The 18,339-nt window shown below is 49.5% G+C and overlaps 2 protein-coding genes across 2 annotated transcripts in view; one reads left to right on the top strand and one right to left on the bottom strand.

The window, feature by feature from the left end:
- The first annotated feature begins 3,700 nt into the window (after window positions 1–3,700).
- Window positions 3,701–11,205, top strand: XPA (XPA, DNA damage recognition and repair factor). Its single transcript, XM_084304923.1, has 6 exons — window positions 3,701–3,958; window positions 4,593–4,724; window positions 6,877–6,982; window positions 8,595–8,760; window positions 9,480–9,597; window positions 10,983–11,205. Exons 1-6 carry the CDS (start codon window positions 3,772–3,774, stop codon window positions 11,129–11,131), a joined length of 858 nt encoding a protein of 285 aa, XP_084161049.1. The 5' UTR covers window positions 3,701–3,771; the 3' UTR covers window positions 11,132–11,205.
- A 1,808-nt stretch (window positions 11,206–13,013) lies between these two features.
- The window catches only part of NCBP1 (nuclear cap binding protein subunit 1), a 30,793-nt gene continuing 25,467 nt past the window's right edge, over window positions 13,014–18,339 (bottom strand). Inside the window, exons 21-23 of the mRNA XM_084304729.1 lie at window positions 16,130–16,261; window positions 15,601–15,714; window positions 13,014–14,702 (exon numbers count right to left, since the gene is read on the bottom strand). Coding sequence (XP_084160855.1) covers window positions 14,589–14,702; window positions 15,601–15,714; window positions 16,130–16,261 — 360 coding nt within the window. The 3' untranslated portion in view covers window positions 13,014–14,588. The remainder of the gene's footprint in view (window positions 14,703–15,600; window positions 15,715–16,129; window positions 16,262–18,339) is intronic.

The raw sequence follows: 18,339 nt of genomic DNA, 5'->3' as shown, positions 1-18,339 counted from the left end.
GCTCCAAAAGTCAATGGCCATCCATCCCCTCATAATCACCTAGGATGTGGTAGGCCTCAGGCTTAGCCTTTCCAGGTAATTTCTCGTCTGGGTGAAGAGTACAAGCCTACTCGATTGTTGGGTTTTGTTGTTGTTGTTGTTCTGTTTTGTTGTTTGTTGTTTTTTTTTTTTTTTCAAGGGAGGCAATGCCAAATAGTTTAGCACCCATATTGTCCTTTCCCATTTCCAGTTTATCCTTTCTGAAAAGCAGGAAATACAACTGGATACGGCACTCATGGTGCAAGCTTATCATGGATTTGTGGAGCGGCATAAATATAACTATATATATTAAAAAAATTATATATATTTATATATAATTATGGCTGCAACCAATTCAGATATCGCCGTCATTTATGCAAACTTAGGACTAGGCTTCCCCAAATGCATCACGTTACATTCATCTACCCTGAGTTTAATCTTTTCTTGCTGCCTAGCCACCCACAATTCTTTACAGATGACCCTCATTCTTGCTAACTTAAAAAAGCTTTGTATTGGCAGCAGACATTCCTATCTTGCTCCCTACCCTTTTCTCCAAGGGAATGATGAGCTGTCAAGCCACCGGTTTGCTGGCTCCCCACACTCAGCTACTCACTGATGCTATTCACCATGGGTATGAATTAATGCATGTCTGCACTTGCTGATTAATGATGGCTGCTATTGGCTACCAGCGGCCAAGTAATACCAAGAATTGCTTGGCACACAGCACCTGAAAAAACTCTCTAAAACATGGTTATAATTATGATTAAATCCTGTGCACCCATTAGGCTGTGCATGTTTAATATCATAAGTACTAACACATGACTAAAAGAGTGCATACAAGACAGTCTGCAAACCCTTGCGAATGTGTCGCTATCTGTCCTACTGCCTTTTCCCAGCCAGGAAAATTAGAAGTGTTGCATTTGATTCATTCTGGGAGGAAGCATTCTGGGGAGAATAGTCTGTTCTGACTGCCTAGCCAGACTGACCCTGAGAAAAAGAAAAGAAGTAATGAAAAACTAAGAAAAAACGCGTAGCATATGCTTCTGAAACAGTTCCCCTTAATCAAGCACTAGCTGCATTGCATGAGTCGCTGTGGCATTGCATGAGTCGCTGTGGCCCATGGCTTATTTTGCTTAAGTGCCTTGCCTCTGAATTTGCTTTTGTTTATATGTTCTAATTTCCCTTTAATCCTAATTCTGATTTGGTTGCATAATAACAATACCCTTCTACCCTCGAAGCCCCCCCCCCCCCCTTTTTTTTTTTTTTTGTGTGTGTGGTCCCAAACTTCACGTTTTAACGCAGTTTTGATGTGTGGCTCGTATCGAACCATTTGCCAGCCCCCAGGCACAACTCAGAAGTTAACTTCTCCCTGGATTTCTACTCCCATAGAGTGAAGGGGGTTGGAAACGAAAGGCACCCAAGCGCACGTGCTTGTTGCCCAAGCAAACAGTTCAACTTCCAAGCCACCCAGTAAACACCGGGCTTCAAGCAACTTTTATGTCACTGTCTTGTGGCGTGTTTGCCAGTCTCTGTGCAGGTCCATCTTTAGGAAAGCCTCAAGGAGCGAGGCTGGAGGAGTGTGTGCTCGTCCCACACCGTTCCTCAAGGCTCTTTTCCTCTTTTCCTGCAGGCCAGCACCGCTCCCTGTGCTTTTCATCGCCCAAATGCCTCCCGCTAGCCCCGGCTGCCTGGCTGCCAGGCGCATCTGGCCATGTGCACTGCGGCACTTCCCCAACTTTGTCAGAAACCTCGGTGGGAGCGGAGGGCTTGAGGATTAAAACCCTGAAGGTTACCGAAATGCCTGAGGGCAATCTGTGGCACGGGGAGCACCGGGGGGGGGGGGAACTCCCTGCCGCCGGGGCGAGCAGCTGGGCCGGCTGCAACGCCTCGCTCCGCGTTTAAATATAAATATATAAATATATATATATAAATATATATATATAAAGTGTCGTTTCCCAGGAGCAGGGCGTCCTTTTCGCAGCGTTTGCAGCACACTCTGCCGGCTGCCGCCGACACTAGCAGCGGGCCCACGTGAGGGGGCCGCGGGCACCCGGCGCTGGCGGGGCGGCAGGGGCACGGTGCGTGCAGGTAATTAACAAGGAGATGATAATTACCGCGGAGAGACCGGGGCAGGGCAGGCGGGGAGGGGTTGGGGGCGGCTTTTTTGGGGGGGATTTGGGGGCAGCGAGCCCCAAGGGAGCTGGGGGGGGGGGGGGGGGGGAGGAGGGCGCCGCGCTGTAAGGTCACCGCGGCTCGGCCCGCGGCCAAGGGAGCAAAGCTCGAGGCTGGCGGCCCCGCTGCCGGCTCCTGAAGGACGGGGCCGGGCTGCGGGCAGCCCCGGGGCCGCTGCCCCTCGGGGTGGCTGCATGGGCGGCATTTGCATGACAAAGCCCTTCGTGCGTCCATAACCGGGGCGGCGGGGCCCCGCCGCGGCTCCTTCGCCTTCGGCTGCTGGGCCGCGCACAGCCGTCGGGGGAAGCGCCGAGGGCCGGCTTGGGGCCGAAAAAGAATACAAAAAAAAAGAGGAGAAAAAAATGAAAAAATTGAGGTACCGATCGCCGTGACCGCTGTAGGTCATCCGCGCTGCCGGCGGCCGCGGTAATAAACCATCCTTTTTTCTTTTTTTTTTTTTTTTTTTCCTTTGAGGAAAGTGTGAGGTGGGGGGATATCAGGACAGAAAGCGTGGGGGGCTTGTGATTTTTTAATTATTTTATTCTTTTTTTTGTTTTAGGGAAGCGTGGTGGGGTGGTGGCTGTAGGAGCGTGCTGGGGGAGGAAATGGAGCGCGGTGGGGGCTCTCTTTTGGAGTTTTGGGGGGGGGGGGGGAGGGGAGAAAAATGCCTTTTTTTTTTTTTTTTTTTTTTTTTTTTTTACATTTTTGTTGGGTTCTTCGGTCTGTTCTCGGATTTTGAGGAAAGAAAAGGCCGCGGCGAGGGCTGAGGCCCGCCAGGCCTCCCGCCCCGTCACGGCGCGGGCCGGGCAGCGCCGCCCTCCATCTTGTGCGCGGGGCGAGGCCCCGTGTGGTGCTCTGAGGACAAAAGGGTCATTAGCCGGGCTGCGCGGCGCCTCCCGCCTCGCTCCTGCCGTCTCAACTTCTTCCATTATTACCTTTTTTTTTTTTTTTTTTTTTTAAATTTTATTTTAAATATTTTTTTAAACTCGCACCGTGTTGCCCAATGCCGGCTGGGTGTGGGGACGGTGGGGGGCGGGGGGGGTGCTGAGGGGAGGGGAGGGGTGGCGTGAGGTGTGCGCTGAGGGGAGGGGAGGGGAGGGGGGGGGGGGTGCAGAAAGCCCTCGAAAAGGCGCGCGCGGGGAAATCGCAGGGTCATGCGCTCCCCTCCCCCACCGCCCGCTTCCCGCCTCTCCCCTCCCCCTCCCCCTTCCCCAGCGGAGCCCCCTTCCCCTCCCCCTCCCCCCCCCCCCACACCCCCCTGCACCCCCCCCATATCCCGGCGCCACGCAGACCCCCCCCCGCACCCACCCACCCCTCCCTCCCCTCCCCCTCCCGTTTCCCGGCACCCCCCGCACGGCGGCGGGACGGGGCTGGGGAGGGGGGGGGGAGGGGGCGCCCGCGTGGGCGGGGCCGCGCGCCGCGCGCCTGCGCAGAAGGCGGGAGGGGGGCTCCCCTCCCCGCCGGCCCCCTCCCTGCCTCCCTCTGTGCGCAGGCGCAGTGCGGCGGCGGCTGGGCGAGGGGAAGGGCGAGCCCGGCGCTGGCGGAGCCGGGGGGGAGCGCGGCGCCCGCAGCACGGCCGCCATGGCCGCGGCGGGGGCTGGGGGAGCCGGCGCCGGGGTAAAGGCGGCAGCAGTGAGAGCGGAGGAGGAGGAGGAGGAGAAGCGGCCGCCCCTGTCGGCGGCGGCGCTGGCCAAGATGGAGCGGAACCGGCAGCGGGCGCTGGCACTGCGGCAGGCGCGGCTGGCGGCACGGCCCTACCCTGCCGCAGGTCGGATGGAGGAGACGGGGCGGGATTGGGGCTGGGGCTGGGGCTGGGGCTGGGGGTCGGGGATCGGCACTGGGGTGCCGTGTGGGGCGAGGCGGGGGGCTGCGGGGGGTCCTGAGGGGATACGGGGGAGACGGGGGGGGGGGGGATGGGGGCTGCCAGCCGTTGGGCGCGAGGCGGCGGGGGCGGTTGGGGGGGGGGGGGGGGGGGGTGCAGCGCGCGCGCGGCCGTTAGTGGGGGGGGGGGGGGGGAGGGGCGGCGGCGCGCGCGCGCGCCTCCCCCCCCCCCCCATCCCTTTTCCTTCTTCCCTTCCCTCTCCTTTTTCCCTTCCCCCCCTCTTCGCTACCACGCGTGTGGGGTGAGGGTGGGGGGGGGGTGGGGGAGGGGAGGGAAAGGGGGGGGGGGCGCTGTGCGCGCGCGCGCGCGCTCTCGCCGCGGGCCCCCCGCCTCGCGCCGCGGGGGGAGGGCGCGCGCCCGCGCTCGCCCCCTGTCGGCAGCGGCGGCGGCGCGGGGCCGTCCCCGGTGCGCGGGCGCGTAACGCGGCGCCTCCCTCGCTCCCCTCCCTCCCTCCCCTCCTTTCCTCCCTTCCCTTCCCTTCCCTTCCTCCCTTCTTCCCTCCCCCGTTTGTCTTCCGCAGGCGGCGTGCGGGTGCGGGCCCCCGCCAAGGTCGTGGACACGGGAGGGGGCTTCTTCCTGGAGGAGGAGGAGGAGGAGGAGAAGGAGGAGGAAGAGCGCGGCAGCGCCGCCGCCAGGATCGTGCGTCCCCCCGGTAATAATGGCTGGAGGGAGCGGCGCAGGAAAGAGGTGGCCGGGGCGCCGGGAGGAGCAGGCGGCGCCGCGTGCGTGGAGCTGGCGGGGGCGGGCAGGAAGGCGCGGGGGGCGACACTGAGCCGGGTCGGGCTGAGCGAGCAGGGCGGGTTCGGCAGCTTTTTTTTTTTTTTTTTTTTTTTTTCTCCCCCATTTTTTTTTTCCCTTTCCCTCCATTTCCCACCCTCTTCCCCCCACCCCTTTCCCCTCCCTCCTCCTTTTCTTCCCCCCAACGCGTCTCGCTGGATTAGCGCGATTTCTGGCGCGCCTGCATCCATCGGTATTCGGGCGGCTCGCGAGCGAGCGAGACGCGATGAAAAAGGAAGAATTTTAAGCCGCGGAAGTGGGACGCCGCGTGTGCCCTTGGGCTTAGCGGCTTTTTTCCCAGCCCCCGGTAAACGCTATTTCCGTGATTTCTTTCGGGATTTCGGGTTTGTAAGACCTATTTAAGCCTAAATCAGCGCGGTTCCGTCGGTCTGGGGGAATTTCGAGGTTTTTCGCTAGCCTTTATGCCGCGATCTGGGCGCTGCTGCAGTGTCAGCTTTTATCGTTATAAAACGTTGACGCCAAGTTGCTGATCGTTCGGTGGAGGATTTCGACATATTGCCTCGTGATATTCCCTCTCCAAAAAGCAAATGGAGAAGTAGGAATCCCAAAATAGATCCACTTTCTTCTCTGGGAATGTCTTTGTCTTGCTTTGTTCTGCTCTGAATCAACTGCAGGGCCGTTGGTGCAGTGTATCTCTTTGTTAGAAATCACCACCGGATTTCGTTAAGAGTATAAACGGCTAGCAGCCTTTACTGCTTTCGAGAGGCTTATGCTTTTCTGTTCTCTTTTTTTTTTATTATTTTATTTTTATTTTTTTTTTAAAAAAAGAAGTAGATCTGGGATGCCTTTGCACTGGGGTCGTTCTTGCTGTATAATTCATAACGTCATTGTCCTAATAAAATGCCTTTATGTTCGGGAGTACTGCTTTAAATTACGAAACGTGATGTAAGAGCATGGCTATGCGAAGTGCTGAAGCGCCCGCCCCGCTGTCGCTAGCGAGACTGAATTGGGATAAAATGTCGGCTTTGCTAGATTCAATCGGCTATAAATGCAAACACTATTAAAAATGTATGATGTTGCATGTCAAGAATTAATTTTCTATTTCAGGTATTATTAATGCTCTTCACCGCCGCTGCACTTCGGCTTACAAAACTGTATAAAACCACTAATTTTCTGCTAGTTTTTTTTTTTAATGTTACTGTTCAAACGAGCATTCCTTCTAGCTGCGGGTACGTGAATCAGTGTTTCAGGGTGTCACATGGAGCATAAAGCAGATGGCGATGACGCTGGAGGTGATCTCTACCCGGCGAGGATGCGGCCAGGAGTGATGGCCGGCACTGGGATGAGCCTGGGCTTGGAGCAGTGCTGAGAGGGCTTGGGGAGAGGATTGTAGTGGAGCTCCATCCCCATTCCACTCCTAGCAGCTCTCTGGCCATCCACCTCCATTTCTGCCAGCTGGAATGCGCAAGAGCCTTGCCAACTGCCCCAGGCCTCCGTTGAGCTCTTTTTGGGAGAGGCAGGTGTGGCCGAGCTAGGAAGAAAACTGGAGCAGGGCTGAGTTGGATTGTAATGCCAGTGCGGCTCCTGTACTGCTTCCTGCTCGAGCCACGCTCCCCTGCCGCCATCCCCTTCTCTGGTTTCTCCCGTCCCTGCCCGCATGTCTCCTGCATATCAGGACGTGCTTTGAGGGCCGGAAGGGAGGAAGCGGTAGGAGGGGATATAAAGCACCTCATGGGGAAATGCGGGGGAATTTTCTTTCTTGCTTAGCAATTGTTAAGTTGAAACAAATGTGTGCTCTCGAATGTTGAAATCCGATACTAAATGCAGTGAACCTTCCAGTAAAAAAAAAAAAAAAAAATCTATCAGCAAAGATGGGATTGCATGATGATGGTTCTGAATTTTTACTGTATCTTTCGGGTAAACTTTAACAGAGGAATTAAACGAGCTTGTAATGAATAGTATAAAACCAAATGTAAATTTTAGTAAAGTTGCTTGTGATACCAATTCCATATGTTTGTGTTCAACGTGGTGGTAGTTCCTTTAAAAAAAATCTTTCTTTCCATTAGCACCTGTGCTAGAATTTGACTATCTCATCTGTGGAGACTGTGGCAAAGAATTCATGGATTCCTACCTTATGCAGCACTTTGATTGGGCAACTTGTGATAATTGCAGGTATTACAGATAATCAGGAGAGGGAAGCTTTATTTTGTGTAAAGATTGCTAGCTGTAATTTGGTAAATTAGCCCTTAATTAAAAGGCCGACAGCAGAGAGGTTTCTCAGTAACTTTAGACTTACTGAAAAAGTAAGAGGAAGTTGACTGATGGCCTCTGTATTTTCCATTATGAAAGTGAAAAATGGCAGTGTCACCTCATGAGCCTGTGTTGGATGCAGGACCTAAGTAGAGGTTTGTGTAATGTTCTAGAAACAATGTCTGGGAGTGGCTAGCGAGCCTGGCGGCATGCAAATTCATGCCTGGTGGAGGGCACTGTTTAAATAACGAGCTGGGCTACATAACGCGGTGTCTGCTTTATAACGCGGGGCCAGGTCCTGGGAGAGAACTCCCTGTCGCAGTGAAGCAACTTTGGGTAGCCAGAAGTTAGCAGAGGTGGGCCTGCAGCATGGCAGCCCGAGAGCAGGGCCCCGCGGGGAGGCGGCCCCCCTGCTCTGCCTTCAGGCGGGGGGCACGCTCGGCAGGCCGGCGGGATGGCCGGGCAGGGACAGGCGGTGAGGCAGCCCACCCCTCTGAGCGCAGGGACGGGTGCGAGAGGGGATGGAGGAGGAGAAAAGATGGCTGCGAGTGCGTTCGGGGAGCTTCCCAGGTAACCACGTGGAGTGGCAGAGTGCCTGCGTAAGCCACAGGCAGCTCATCGCCTCCAGGGACAAAGTGCTGCCTCTTCGGGGGTGGAAAAAGGCACGGGAGGAGAGGGCCTGGGGACTTGAAGGCAGTTAGTTACCCTTTGGACTAGTGGCTCTCGGAGCCGAATGTTGAAGGAGTCGGTGGTGCAATAGCCTTTACTATGAACTTTGAGATTTGGTAGAGCTGTATTTACAGCACTACTTCCTTGATGACGGTTGCTAGCACTTCCTGCTTGGCAAACTGTTCCAGATGAAGCAGTTTTAAGTTGTCCTTAAGTCAGGATTTTGTAAATTTTTTTTCCATTAATTGGTGAGTGCCGCTGCGGTTAGACAGTTTTTCATCTGTCTGGCTGAAACTGCAGCATTTTAAGGTCTTTATTTGACTCTTTCTCGATGCTTGCTGAATTGCATTAAGAAACGAGTTCTGTGTGCTAATCTCTTTCTGGGATCTAGCAGCATATGGAGTGTGTATATTCTGTCTCAGGTGATCTGACCTGTCTCACATTACACATTCTTTTTCTCTTGACCATGTGTCAGGCTTGTACTTTTGTCCTCTGAGTTACATCTGGGTTAGGTGAATAGCCTAAAGCTACTCATAATCTCCCAAGTTTCAGTTGTTCCTAGTGTAAGAAAATAAATAATAATAATAAAAAAAGCCCTTCCAGAGAAACAAAGAAACAGCTTATATTCGCTCAAATTGGAGGGTTTTCTAACATAATTCCAGTAAACCTGTATCAGAGTTTGTTTAGCTAGAGTGTTCGAATTCAAAATTAATTGCATACATTAAAAATTGAGAGGATGAAGGCTGCTGGTATTTCAGGAATGCTTGGGGATGGGATGGGGACTTAGAGACTGATAAGTAGTTTTCAAGAAACTGATAAGTAGTTTTCACGTGTAGCTTTTTCATGATTGTTTTACGTCTTCCAGAGATGCTGAAGATAAGCATAAGCTTATAACAAGGACAGAAGCCAAAGAAGAGTATCTTCTCAAAGACTGTGACTTAGACAAGAGGGAGCCGGTGCTCAGATTTATTGTGAAGAAAAACCCTCACAACCCTCGGTGGGGTGACATGAAACTTTATTTAAAGCTGCAGGTATAGAAACCGTTGGAGTATTTCAGCCTCTTTTTTTTTTTTTTTTTAACCTTTGTGTGACTTCGATGACCAGAATTTATCACTTCAGTCCTGATTGCTGAGTCATTTTGATAAAGCCAGGTATATTAAGTTTGGCTTGTGTAAATTTTCTTTATGGTCGAAGTAGCGAGGTATGGGCCAAATTCATGAAAATGTCCGTGTTTTAAGGCCTTTTAAAGACATTTATGGACCAAGATCTCGGTACCCCTGTTTGCACAAGTACAGGCCATAAAAGTTAATGGCCTTTCTGTGCTGACCTGAAAGGCGTTGGGCAGCTGCTGCTGCCTCTGGCCCTTTGTGGCTCGCGGCCCCGGGTCTGCAGCTCTGCCCTGGGAGCGAGAGCAGCAAGTCGGTTTTACAAGGCTGTAATTTCCCGTTCCCTCCTTTTCTCAGGAATGCTGCTGCTTTGCTTGAATGTGCACAAATTCAGAGCGGGGGTTTGGTTTAAGGAAGTTAATCTAGCTGGTGCTAAAACAAATCTCCTAAGCTATCTGTCGGTGTGGAAGGAATGCTCACATTTGCAGTTCAAAGGCGAAGAGATAGGAGGCAGAGACAGGATTCTTGGTGGTAGGCTTGACTTAGTTTGCATATGTATAGGGGGAAATTGTGCCTGTGAGTTAGAATAGTTTATTTTTATCGTTTCAGGGGAAAAAAGAAACACATTTGTGTCCATCCTGTAGGTAATCAAGCGTTCTCTTGAAGTCTGGGGTAGTGAAGAATCATTGCAAGAAGCAAAGGAACTCCGCCGTGACAGCCGAGAGAAGATAAAACAGAAGAAGTTTGATAAGAAGGTTAAAGGTAAATGCTCAGACTTGCATAACGCTATACTTAAAGGAACGTCCAATTCCGCGTGAGGTTATTTCTGTATCCGATCAAAGTGGTTAGCGTTCGGTGTGACAAAATGGAGGCTCTGCATGACCTGTGTGAGTAAGCCTGGAGCAGTCCGGTCTGACCTCGTGGCTAGCTAACTCCTCGGAGCAGAGGGTGGGACTAGAGATCTGAGGTCTCTTACAAACTGAGTTAGCCTCTTGTCCTGTGGAAATGCTGCAAGTGACAGAAATGATGTATAAAAGTCCTTTACAGCGTTTTAAAAATTCTTTGGTATGACCTAGAGCATGTCTGGGATTGTCTTTGTTACTCTTTCTGACTTGAAGAAAGCAGATTTTTTTTTGTCAGTGGGTTATAATTCAAAAATCATACATGTGCAGTGGGATAACTGTAAATGAAGGCAGAAAACGCCTTTTCCCACTGTTCACAATGTTCCAGCTCAGAGTTTTACTGGTTTTCATCCGTATTTTTCCTAAGAAATTAATATTTAGGAGAGTATTCAGCGGGTAGGTGAAACTACAAAAAAAGGCTTTCAGCTCAGACACGCCGGTCGTTTTAAGAGCCTGCGCGTCTGTTTCTTAGCAAGAGCTGAGGCTTGCCGCGGCGTCGGCGCGGTGCTGCCTGCGCGGGGCTCACACTCGGAGCCAAAGGGCTCGGGCTGGCCGCGCTGGCATTGTCTGGAGGAGGCAGCACAGAGGGCTGAGCAAACAGGAGGGATTGCAGCAGACCGTGGCAGAGATGATGGAGTTCAGGGCAAGGACAGGCCTTAACATGACGGCGTTTGCAGCCTAAATGACTTGGCTGGAAATGTTACTACCCTCTGCTGCTTAGTATTCCCGCCACCCACTTGCAGCATGCAGAAAGTAGTATGTCAGGCTCGACCGCGGGGCGCTGACTTCACTGCAGCTGCTGGATAGGCAACTTGCTGCTGGGCGTAGAGCTGGGAGAATGCAGAGTCATTTAGGACGAATACTGTGACCTGAATGAGAAGTGCTGCTTCTTAGTCATGTAAAACAATGAGGTGCTTCATGCTTGCCTCCTCCTTCCAGCCAGCCCTTCTGGATAGCTTTGAAGGGCAGCACGTATGAGGCAACACATGCTTACTCCAGGTGGAAAACCTGCTGGGAAATTTTGCCATTGTATTTCCTGTCCTTTAAAACCCTGTGAACAAGGCAAAGCTGACTGCAAGGCAAATCAAAACTTGTTCCTGCAAACGAGTATTGCAAGAACAAATTTATGTCAGACGGGCAGAAAGCAGGTTGTCAGGGGTAGGCCTCAAAAGGTGGGTGGGTAGCTTGAGTTTTATTCACTAACGCTTCACCCTCTCAAAAAAATCCTCTTAACTTTCTCCTCAGAGCTCCGCCGCGCAGTGAGGAACAGTTTGTGGAAGAGAGCAGCTAGCATCCACGAGCATGAATATGGACCAGAAGAAAACATTGATGAAGATACATACAAAAAGACATGCACTGTATGTGGCCATGAATTAACTTATGAGAAGATGTAATTTTTTTCTAATTTAAGTATCTTTTTAATTGTATTTTGTATTAAAGTCAAATAAACTAATTATGACCAAAGCGTGAACAACGTGGGTGAAGAATGTTTCTTTGTGAGAAACTACAGAACAGTAAGGGTGGGCTTTCTGGACGGGTCTTGGGGTGGAAGATGCACATTTGTAACAGTTGAAGAAATGGTTACCTTGCTGGTGAAAGGTAAGTTGGCACCATTACCCTATTCTGATGAAATTAAAGGTGGAAAACTTCCCCAGCTGCTAGCTGGGTTCCAGTTACTAAGACCCGTCACGGGCAGCAGGGCATGGGGTACCCGTAAGCGAAGGTGGGAGATGCCTTTCCCCACGGGCTACAGTACCCTGGTCCTCGTCCTTGGTCTTTGTAAGCACACTGGGAACTAACATGGCTGGTGCAGTTAGCACTTCAGGAGGCAGCCTCCTCTCCTTCATGGGGAGCTGGAGCCCTCTGCCTGCAGCGAGGGTGTTTTTTTTGGGGGGAAGGAGAGCAAGAGCACAGAGAGCAGCCCGCAGTGAGGGGCTGTGAGGCCAGCACCCTTCTGGCAGCGAGCAGCCCTCTCCTGCTGCTGTTCCCTGCTTGGCCCAGGGAGCGCAAGATGGCTCCCTGCGCTCACCTCCATTTTGGAGGGAGGTGTGAGTAATTCTGGCAACTCCCTCCCTCTCCTTGTGCTGAGCGAGGCCGGGAGCAGCGTTCCCCTGCCGCGCTGACTGCACTGCACGTACCTGCCTGCTCTCGGCGTGCGCAGGGGGACAGCTCGGTCCCAACGCGCCCTCCTCCCTTTTCCAACTTTCCGCTGCCCTTCCTGCTGCCGAGGAGTGCGCGTGGAAATGGCTGCAGCCAGGCAGCCACCTCCGGTCAGCCCTGCCCTTTGTCCACCACGCTGACACGGGGCAGGCCGCGGGGAAGCTGCTGAGGCAGCGCAGCCCCAAAACACAGAGCGCTGCCAGCCCCTGGCTGTCTGGTGGCAAGGAGAGGGAAGGCGCCTGTGCCAGTGGGCAGCATGCACACACGCCACCCGGGAAACGGGTCCGAACCCGGCCGCACCTAGTGCAGCACAACCCTCTGACGGCCGCGTTGCTTCAGCGCCACCCCCCAAAAACAGCTCGGACAAACACTCCCCGTAGCAAGCTGCTTCACCTTCATTTATTTTCATCTTTTAATTGTGGATTTTTTCCAAGCACGCCACAGTTCTACAGCATCTTTACACTATCTGCCAACCCCTGTACTGCGGCAGCTCCAAGTTCCTGCAGCTAGCTGCCCGCATCGCTTTTAGGTACGAGCGTGTCATTCCTCCCTTCTCCCAGAGATCCAACCGGTTTCCCAGTCCAGTCCACCCAGCTGTGTGCCGCCGGACCGACCGGGAGTACAGCAAGGCTTGCCACAGACTGCAGGGATGTAATCAAAGCCCATGCGCACGCGGGAAGTTCAACCAGTTGTGAAAGACTTTGCTATTTGGTTTTAAATCACAGGATTACGCTGTCCGCACACAGGTGTTTGCGACTGGATCCCGAGCACCATTATTTGCTGAGGCTGAGAGGAAGTTACAGGTTTGCAAGTTTTAACCGCATCATCGCTTTTACAGAAATCATATCACAGTCAGTCAGATCCCCACCATTGGTTAATATCAGAATTCCTCACTGATCTGAGACAGTGGAAAAAAAAAATCAATTAAACTCTCTACACCGCTAAATGTTTCTTCAAAAAAAGGCTATTTGATTACTCAAGAACATTAACAGAAAGGTCTGAAGCAGAAGTCTGTGCACAACTGACAAAACCCTTGCATAAAGCAAATTCGTAACACTTAACAGTATACTCTAAAAGAAGGGAGGGGTCAGTCAAATCAGAGAGGGGAAGCAGACAAAGCAGAAGTAACAGATTTAATCTATGAGATATATCCAATTGCTACAGGCCACATACAAGCTTAAATCAACACTCAAAGTAAAAAATGTCATTTTTTTTTTAACCCTCCTCACTTGATTAGGAGGTCAACTCATTAATGTTGGGATGAAATGCATTACTAGGCATAACACTGAAAAAAAATTTGAACAAAACTTCAACAAGGAACAAAATTACCCAAAATTCATCACTTTTGAGCTTGAACTGAGTAGCACTAGGTACAAAATTCTTTAAACATTCACCAGCAAAATAAAGAGACCATAAACGTCTTGGAAGTACGCTGCACAGTACAGACCTGAGCACCTAAGGCAGTGTCTTTGCCATTCGTCACTGCTTACCGTAAAACAGACTGCTGATTTGGCATTTATATAAGTAAATCATTTGCATAACTCGAAACTAAGGCTACTCTATTTTCAGGTTGTGTTTCCCCAGTCTAACTCTCCTATAAGGTATCAGTTTAGCATTAAAACGCTTTCTGAAGACATGGGAGCCGCATGCTGTTGCCACGCGTTGAAGCAAGGGAAGGGCAGCAGATACAGCCACCACGAAGCAGTTGTCACTAAGCCAGGTGAGGCGAGGGCACTTGGTTTATCTGCAGCCAGTACCAGAAGGGCTTCTGGGATCCCTGCAGGTGCAGCCCAGCTAGCTACAGGCTGGAGTTAAGGAACAAGCTGGACGCTGCCCTTCCCTCTCCGCTGTGGGGCTGGAGGCCCCTACACCTCCGTGAGGTGAGCAGTACAGCAGCAGAAAATCCGTCCCACTCCGAGTGTTGCTGACTGTCTCTGCCTACTACCAGTGGAGACGACTGCCAGGAGCAGTTCATGGTTCTTTGACCCTACTGCCAGAAGGATTGCATTTTTCAGAAGACGTACATGAAGTTCCTCTACTGATTGTTTATAGCTACTGGAATAAGACACCAGACAATACATTTAAAAAACATATTTCAATTGTATTACAACCATGTTCTTTCAAACTCTGAAAATCTAGCTGGCTTGATAATAAATCCGTATGCTGTATCCTACTTTGAAAGCTTATCTCAATGTTTCACGTGCCCAAAATTAAGACACTTTTTCCTGTGCCATCCTAGAGAACTTACCACACTGTTCACTGAGAAAGCGCATTCCCCTTCACACTCACAAAACACTACAAATTGTTTCACATTTTTGCAATTCCTTTGATTTAAGGGCCAGGCAGAGGTAACAAATCCTATAGTAGTTTTTGCCTGGTTTTCCTTTTCATATAAACAAAGAGGGGGGGAAAAATGCTAGCATGAAGTCAAGAGTCAAACCAAATTAAAAGACAGATTAAAAGAATTTGTATTTTACTTTATGTCAATCCCCTATGAATCGTATCTAGTAAGGCTTATGATGCTTACACAGTTTGCTGTAGGTTAGAGTACTGTATTGTTTTACGTAGGAGCACATGAAAGCCAGTTTTAGTCAAAAAGTTTTTCATCCCCATGTTTCGCATAAAAAAAAAAAAAATTAATTCATTAAAGTCCTGCAGACAAGACTCTGCCACTCTGCCCACGAATACTCCTCAGGCCTGCAGAGCACAGAACTGCTGAAACACAGCCAGTATGTGGTGGTCCAGTTCAGCTGTAAACAGGAGGTTCTCCAGGGTCACCATGTACTGCTGGATTATCTGGTGATGCTGGCAGATAAAAAAAAAAAAACAAAAAACTTTTGTTTTCATGTATCTTTATATAAGAACAGGAAGAGAAGTCAATACATTTAAGAATCACAGGTCAAGTATTTTCATCCAAATTGCCGAGCGCATCTCATTTCCATGAGACATTAGCCACTGACAAGAAAGGCACGATGCAGAACCACCACTGACTGCACAAAGAAAAGAAAGCACACACTGATAGCCTGTTTCAAGAAGCACCATGCTCCCTGTGGCTTTCCACTCCCGAACACTGAATTGCGTGCAGTATGCCACGTCCAGAGGCAACTGCGGAAATATCTTCAGAGACTCAAGTTATTTGCCATGCTCTGAAGTCACATCTATGACCAGGGAAGGGTTCAGCCCATGGGAGAATTACGCTGCCACTCCCTTGCAGTCACCCATCTTTTGATATACATCCTGCTCACACTGCTACAATTTTTCTATTACTGTGGCCTTCATCCTTTCATCTGTGCTTGTTACCTGATTTAATACAAAGCCGAGAATTCCTGTCCAAATTTCTGATATATTTATGCATCTTAGTAAATGGAATTTTGCAGTATTTTCATCCACGTATTTAAGAGACTTCTATTTTAGTATTCTTGTTTGCTCAGAGCTTTGCCCTTACAATAAGCATAGTCAAAAGGAGCTCAGCGAATTTCACAGTCACAGCTCAGAATCTACTTTGCAAGATCCAGTCCTTCCACCAGCATGTGGCGAAGAAGCGGCCAGAACCAGAAAGTTATGGCCAAGCCCTGCAGTAGCCTGCAGAGATATCATGCTGCCACCTACTGCTCTAACGGTGTGCTCCGCTCTCCAGCCACAAAAGCTTTTCAGCCCAGCATGCGCCTGCCCACACCCTTCCAAACCGAGACATGGAACTTACTTGTAGGAAGATCTGCTGCAACCTCTCTATACAGCTCTTGTACCAAGGTGTAAATACATCGATTCCACCGGTTTCACAGCGCACTAAGTGCTCAGTTAACAACATAATGAAACGCTTCAAGAGAGGAAAAAAAATAATACTTATTTAATCTCACCAAATGAAAGCAGGTTCCTAGCTTCAACTAAGGGTATCTTGGGGACAGAAACTTTGAGCAGCAACATGAGAGTAATCATTTTGCTTGGCAGACGCTTAATTAGTACACAAACAAAACCAACTTACCTTCTGGTTGTTCAGGAAACTATATACTAGCAGAATTCTGCTCCTGTGCACGTGAAACTAAACAGATTCTGCTCAGCAGCAGTCTTTGCTGTGGGATGATCTGGGATTGACTCTAGACCACATTAAGCCCATCAGCCCGTTTTCCTATTCCCTTTTCCTCATCCCGACAGTATGTCTAAGATACAAGTGACACCAAAAGCGTATAAATTCAGTAACCTTAGAAGTGGGATGAGACCTTGCCCGTCATTACCTGGAATATAACAAGGAAGAGATTCTTCTGCTCACTCTGAGCTGACTCAACTTTCTCCTGCAAACGCTCTATCTGCTCTTCTAGAGGTCCATCTTCCCGATCACTGCTTCGGTCGTCGTCATCGCTGTCTCGCTGTAAGTGACAACAACACACTAACTAGCAACCTGGCTACCTGTGGATACTGTTAATGCCTGCTGGTTTTACCTGTGAAAAGGTCTACAGAGAAACTGAAGAGCAGCAACTGAAGCTGCGTTTTAGCTTGGCAAGAACTGCATATTTTAGGATATTTACTTTGAGTATAATAACAGAAAACCCACTTGGAAGAAAAGACACCAGTGTGGAAAAGGCTTGAAAAAAAATCAAAGTATCAGAGCAGCCAGAGAAAGCTTAAAGATTTACTAAGCTTTTACATACTGGAGAAACAATAGAAGGTAATAATGCCTGCTGACTTTATCATTACCAGATAATGAACAGCTTTAAAAAAAAAAAAAAGGCATAGATGTTTTAAATTGTGGCCACTGCTACAGGACAGGCAATTCATCCAGCGAACAGTTGTGAAATCTCAGGACTACAAAAAAATAAAGTGCCTTTGTGCTAGAGGTCAGACGAATCTGGCTGCTTAGCGCACATGGAAAACCAGCCATTTTATTAGCCCATGGTGCTGAAGTGGGACCTCCCCTTATTCATGATCAAATGAGACTACAGCTCCGAGACTACAAAGGGACAGGGTGGAAACCAAACTAGTAACATGCAATTTTCTCACTGCCTGAAGCTAAACCAAACCAAACGAACCACCCCCACTCCCAAAGAAAAACAAACAGGAAACAAACTCCCCACAAAATGCCCACAAGTACATGGTATCAGACTGTGATCTCAGATAACAAAGTTTTACACAAGACTAAATGGGATACAGGAGGATGGAGAGAACCAAATGGATTAGGATACATTCAGATGTAGATATTGCGTCACACCCCATTGTTTCCATGTAAAAAGTGCCCGTACAATTAACAGCTAAAAACTTAAAATATTTGTAAAATGAACATGAGCAACTTGTGACAAATGTGGGGACATCTTAACTCACCTACTGCATGACAACTGAAATTCACAATCAGAAGACACTGATAGCTCTGAGTCAGTGTAAAAAAAAAAAAAAAAAAAAAAAAAAGGCTTTCCAGATCAAATGTGAACCTGAGGACTTTATTTTATTCTTCCTATAGGAACTTACTTTTTCCCCCCATCTACAGAGGTTACTTGAACTTAAAATGATGAAAGATCAATGGGCCCTAAGAGAAGGCTTGGACTCATTCCATAATAAGGCAATCCATTTCATGCTGGGGACATCAAAATTTGATGGTTTCCTTTCTCTAAAAGGAATGGTCATGCAGCAGAGCACCAGCCTGCAGGACTACTCACTGTTGCATACAAATGCTTCTTCCTGGCACAATACTCATTTAAAGAATTCAGTAATAAAGAGCTGCAGCATTAGACAAGTACAGAAACAAAAACACTGATGTATTCGTTTCAAGATGCCAGAGAAGCTCTTTGTCTCACAGTAAGATCAATGATTGCATCCAAGTCTTCAATAATTACCGGCATTTATTAACTGCTGATCAATGTACATTAAGGATGCAAACAACTATGACAGCTGCTGCTTGGAGTGAACAGAAAAAGACGAAGAGGTAAACTTGCACAAGCTAACTGTGAGATGCTGGTGAAATCTTCACAGGTACTCCTGGAAACAAACGACTTGTGCAGGTTTCTTCAAAAACCACAAGCAGCCTCTGTGCCACATGCCAAATTCTGACTTGGTTTTGGGACTAGCTAGGGGTTTTGCGCAAGTACTCACACTCACAGACTATGCATTAACCAGGAAATTCTTTCGTACTCTCTGCGACTCTCAACCTGTCTGTAAACTGACTTCATACTGTCACGGCCTAGTATTACATTCAGCCAAGGGTCCTGTCCTCAGCAACTGCCACAGAAGACACGCTCTCACCCCATCTTACTGTCCTACTTGGGACAAGAGAACACAACAGCAGATCGTTCATCAGTTTGTTGCATACAGTAACTCGCATCATGCAAAAGGCATTCAGAAAAATAACCTGGAAGAAGGAAATGACAGGTGCCAGTGTCAGAATCCAGCAGCATCCATCAGAAGAACAGTAACAGCCAACTTTTCAATAGCAAATAGCTGTTTCCGTGCACTTCTG

The sequence above is a fragment of the Netta rufina genome (genome assembly GCF_964035555.1).
Source record: "Netta rufina genome assembly, chromosome: Z".
NCBI classification, from domain to species: domain Eukaryota; kingdom Metazoa; phylum Chordata; class Aves; order Anseriformes; family Anatidae; genus Netta; species Netta rufina.
This window is presented reverse-complemented; position numbering and strand designations above follow the sequence as displayed.

What these genes read in the sequence shown, in the direction of transcription:
- XPA (XM_084304923.1), top strand. Translation starts at nt 3,772, where the DNA reads ATGGCCGCGGCGGGGGCTGGGGGAGCCGGCGCCGGGGTAAAGGCGGCA. An exon ending in ACGGCCCTACCCTGCCGCAG is followed by an intron (nt 3,959 to 4,592) that starts GTCGGATGGAGG and finishes TGTCTTCCGCAG; the next exon opens with GCGGCGTGCGGGTGCGGGCC. An exon ending in AACTTTATTTAAAGCTGCAG is followed by an intron (nt 8,761 to 9,479) that starts GTATAGAAACCG and finishes TCCATCCTGTAG; the next exon opens with GTAATCAAGCGTTCTCTTGA.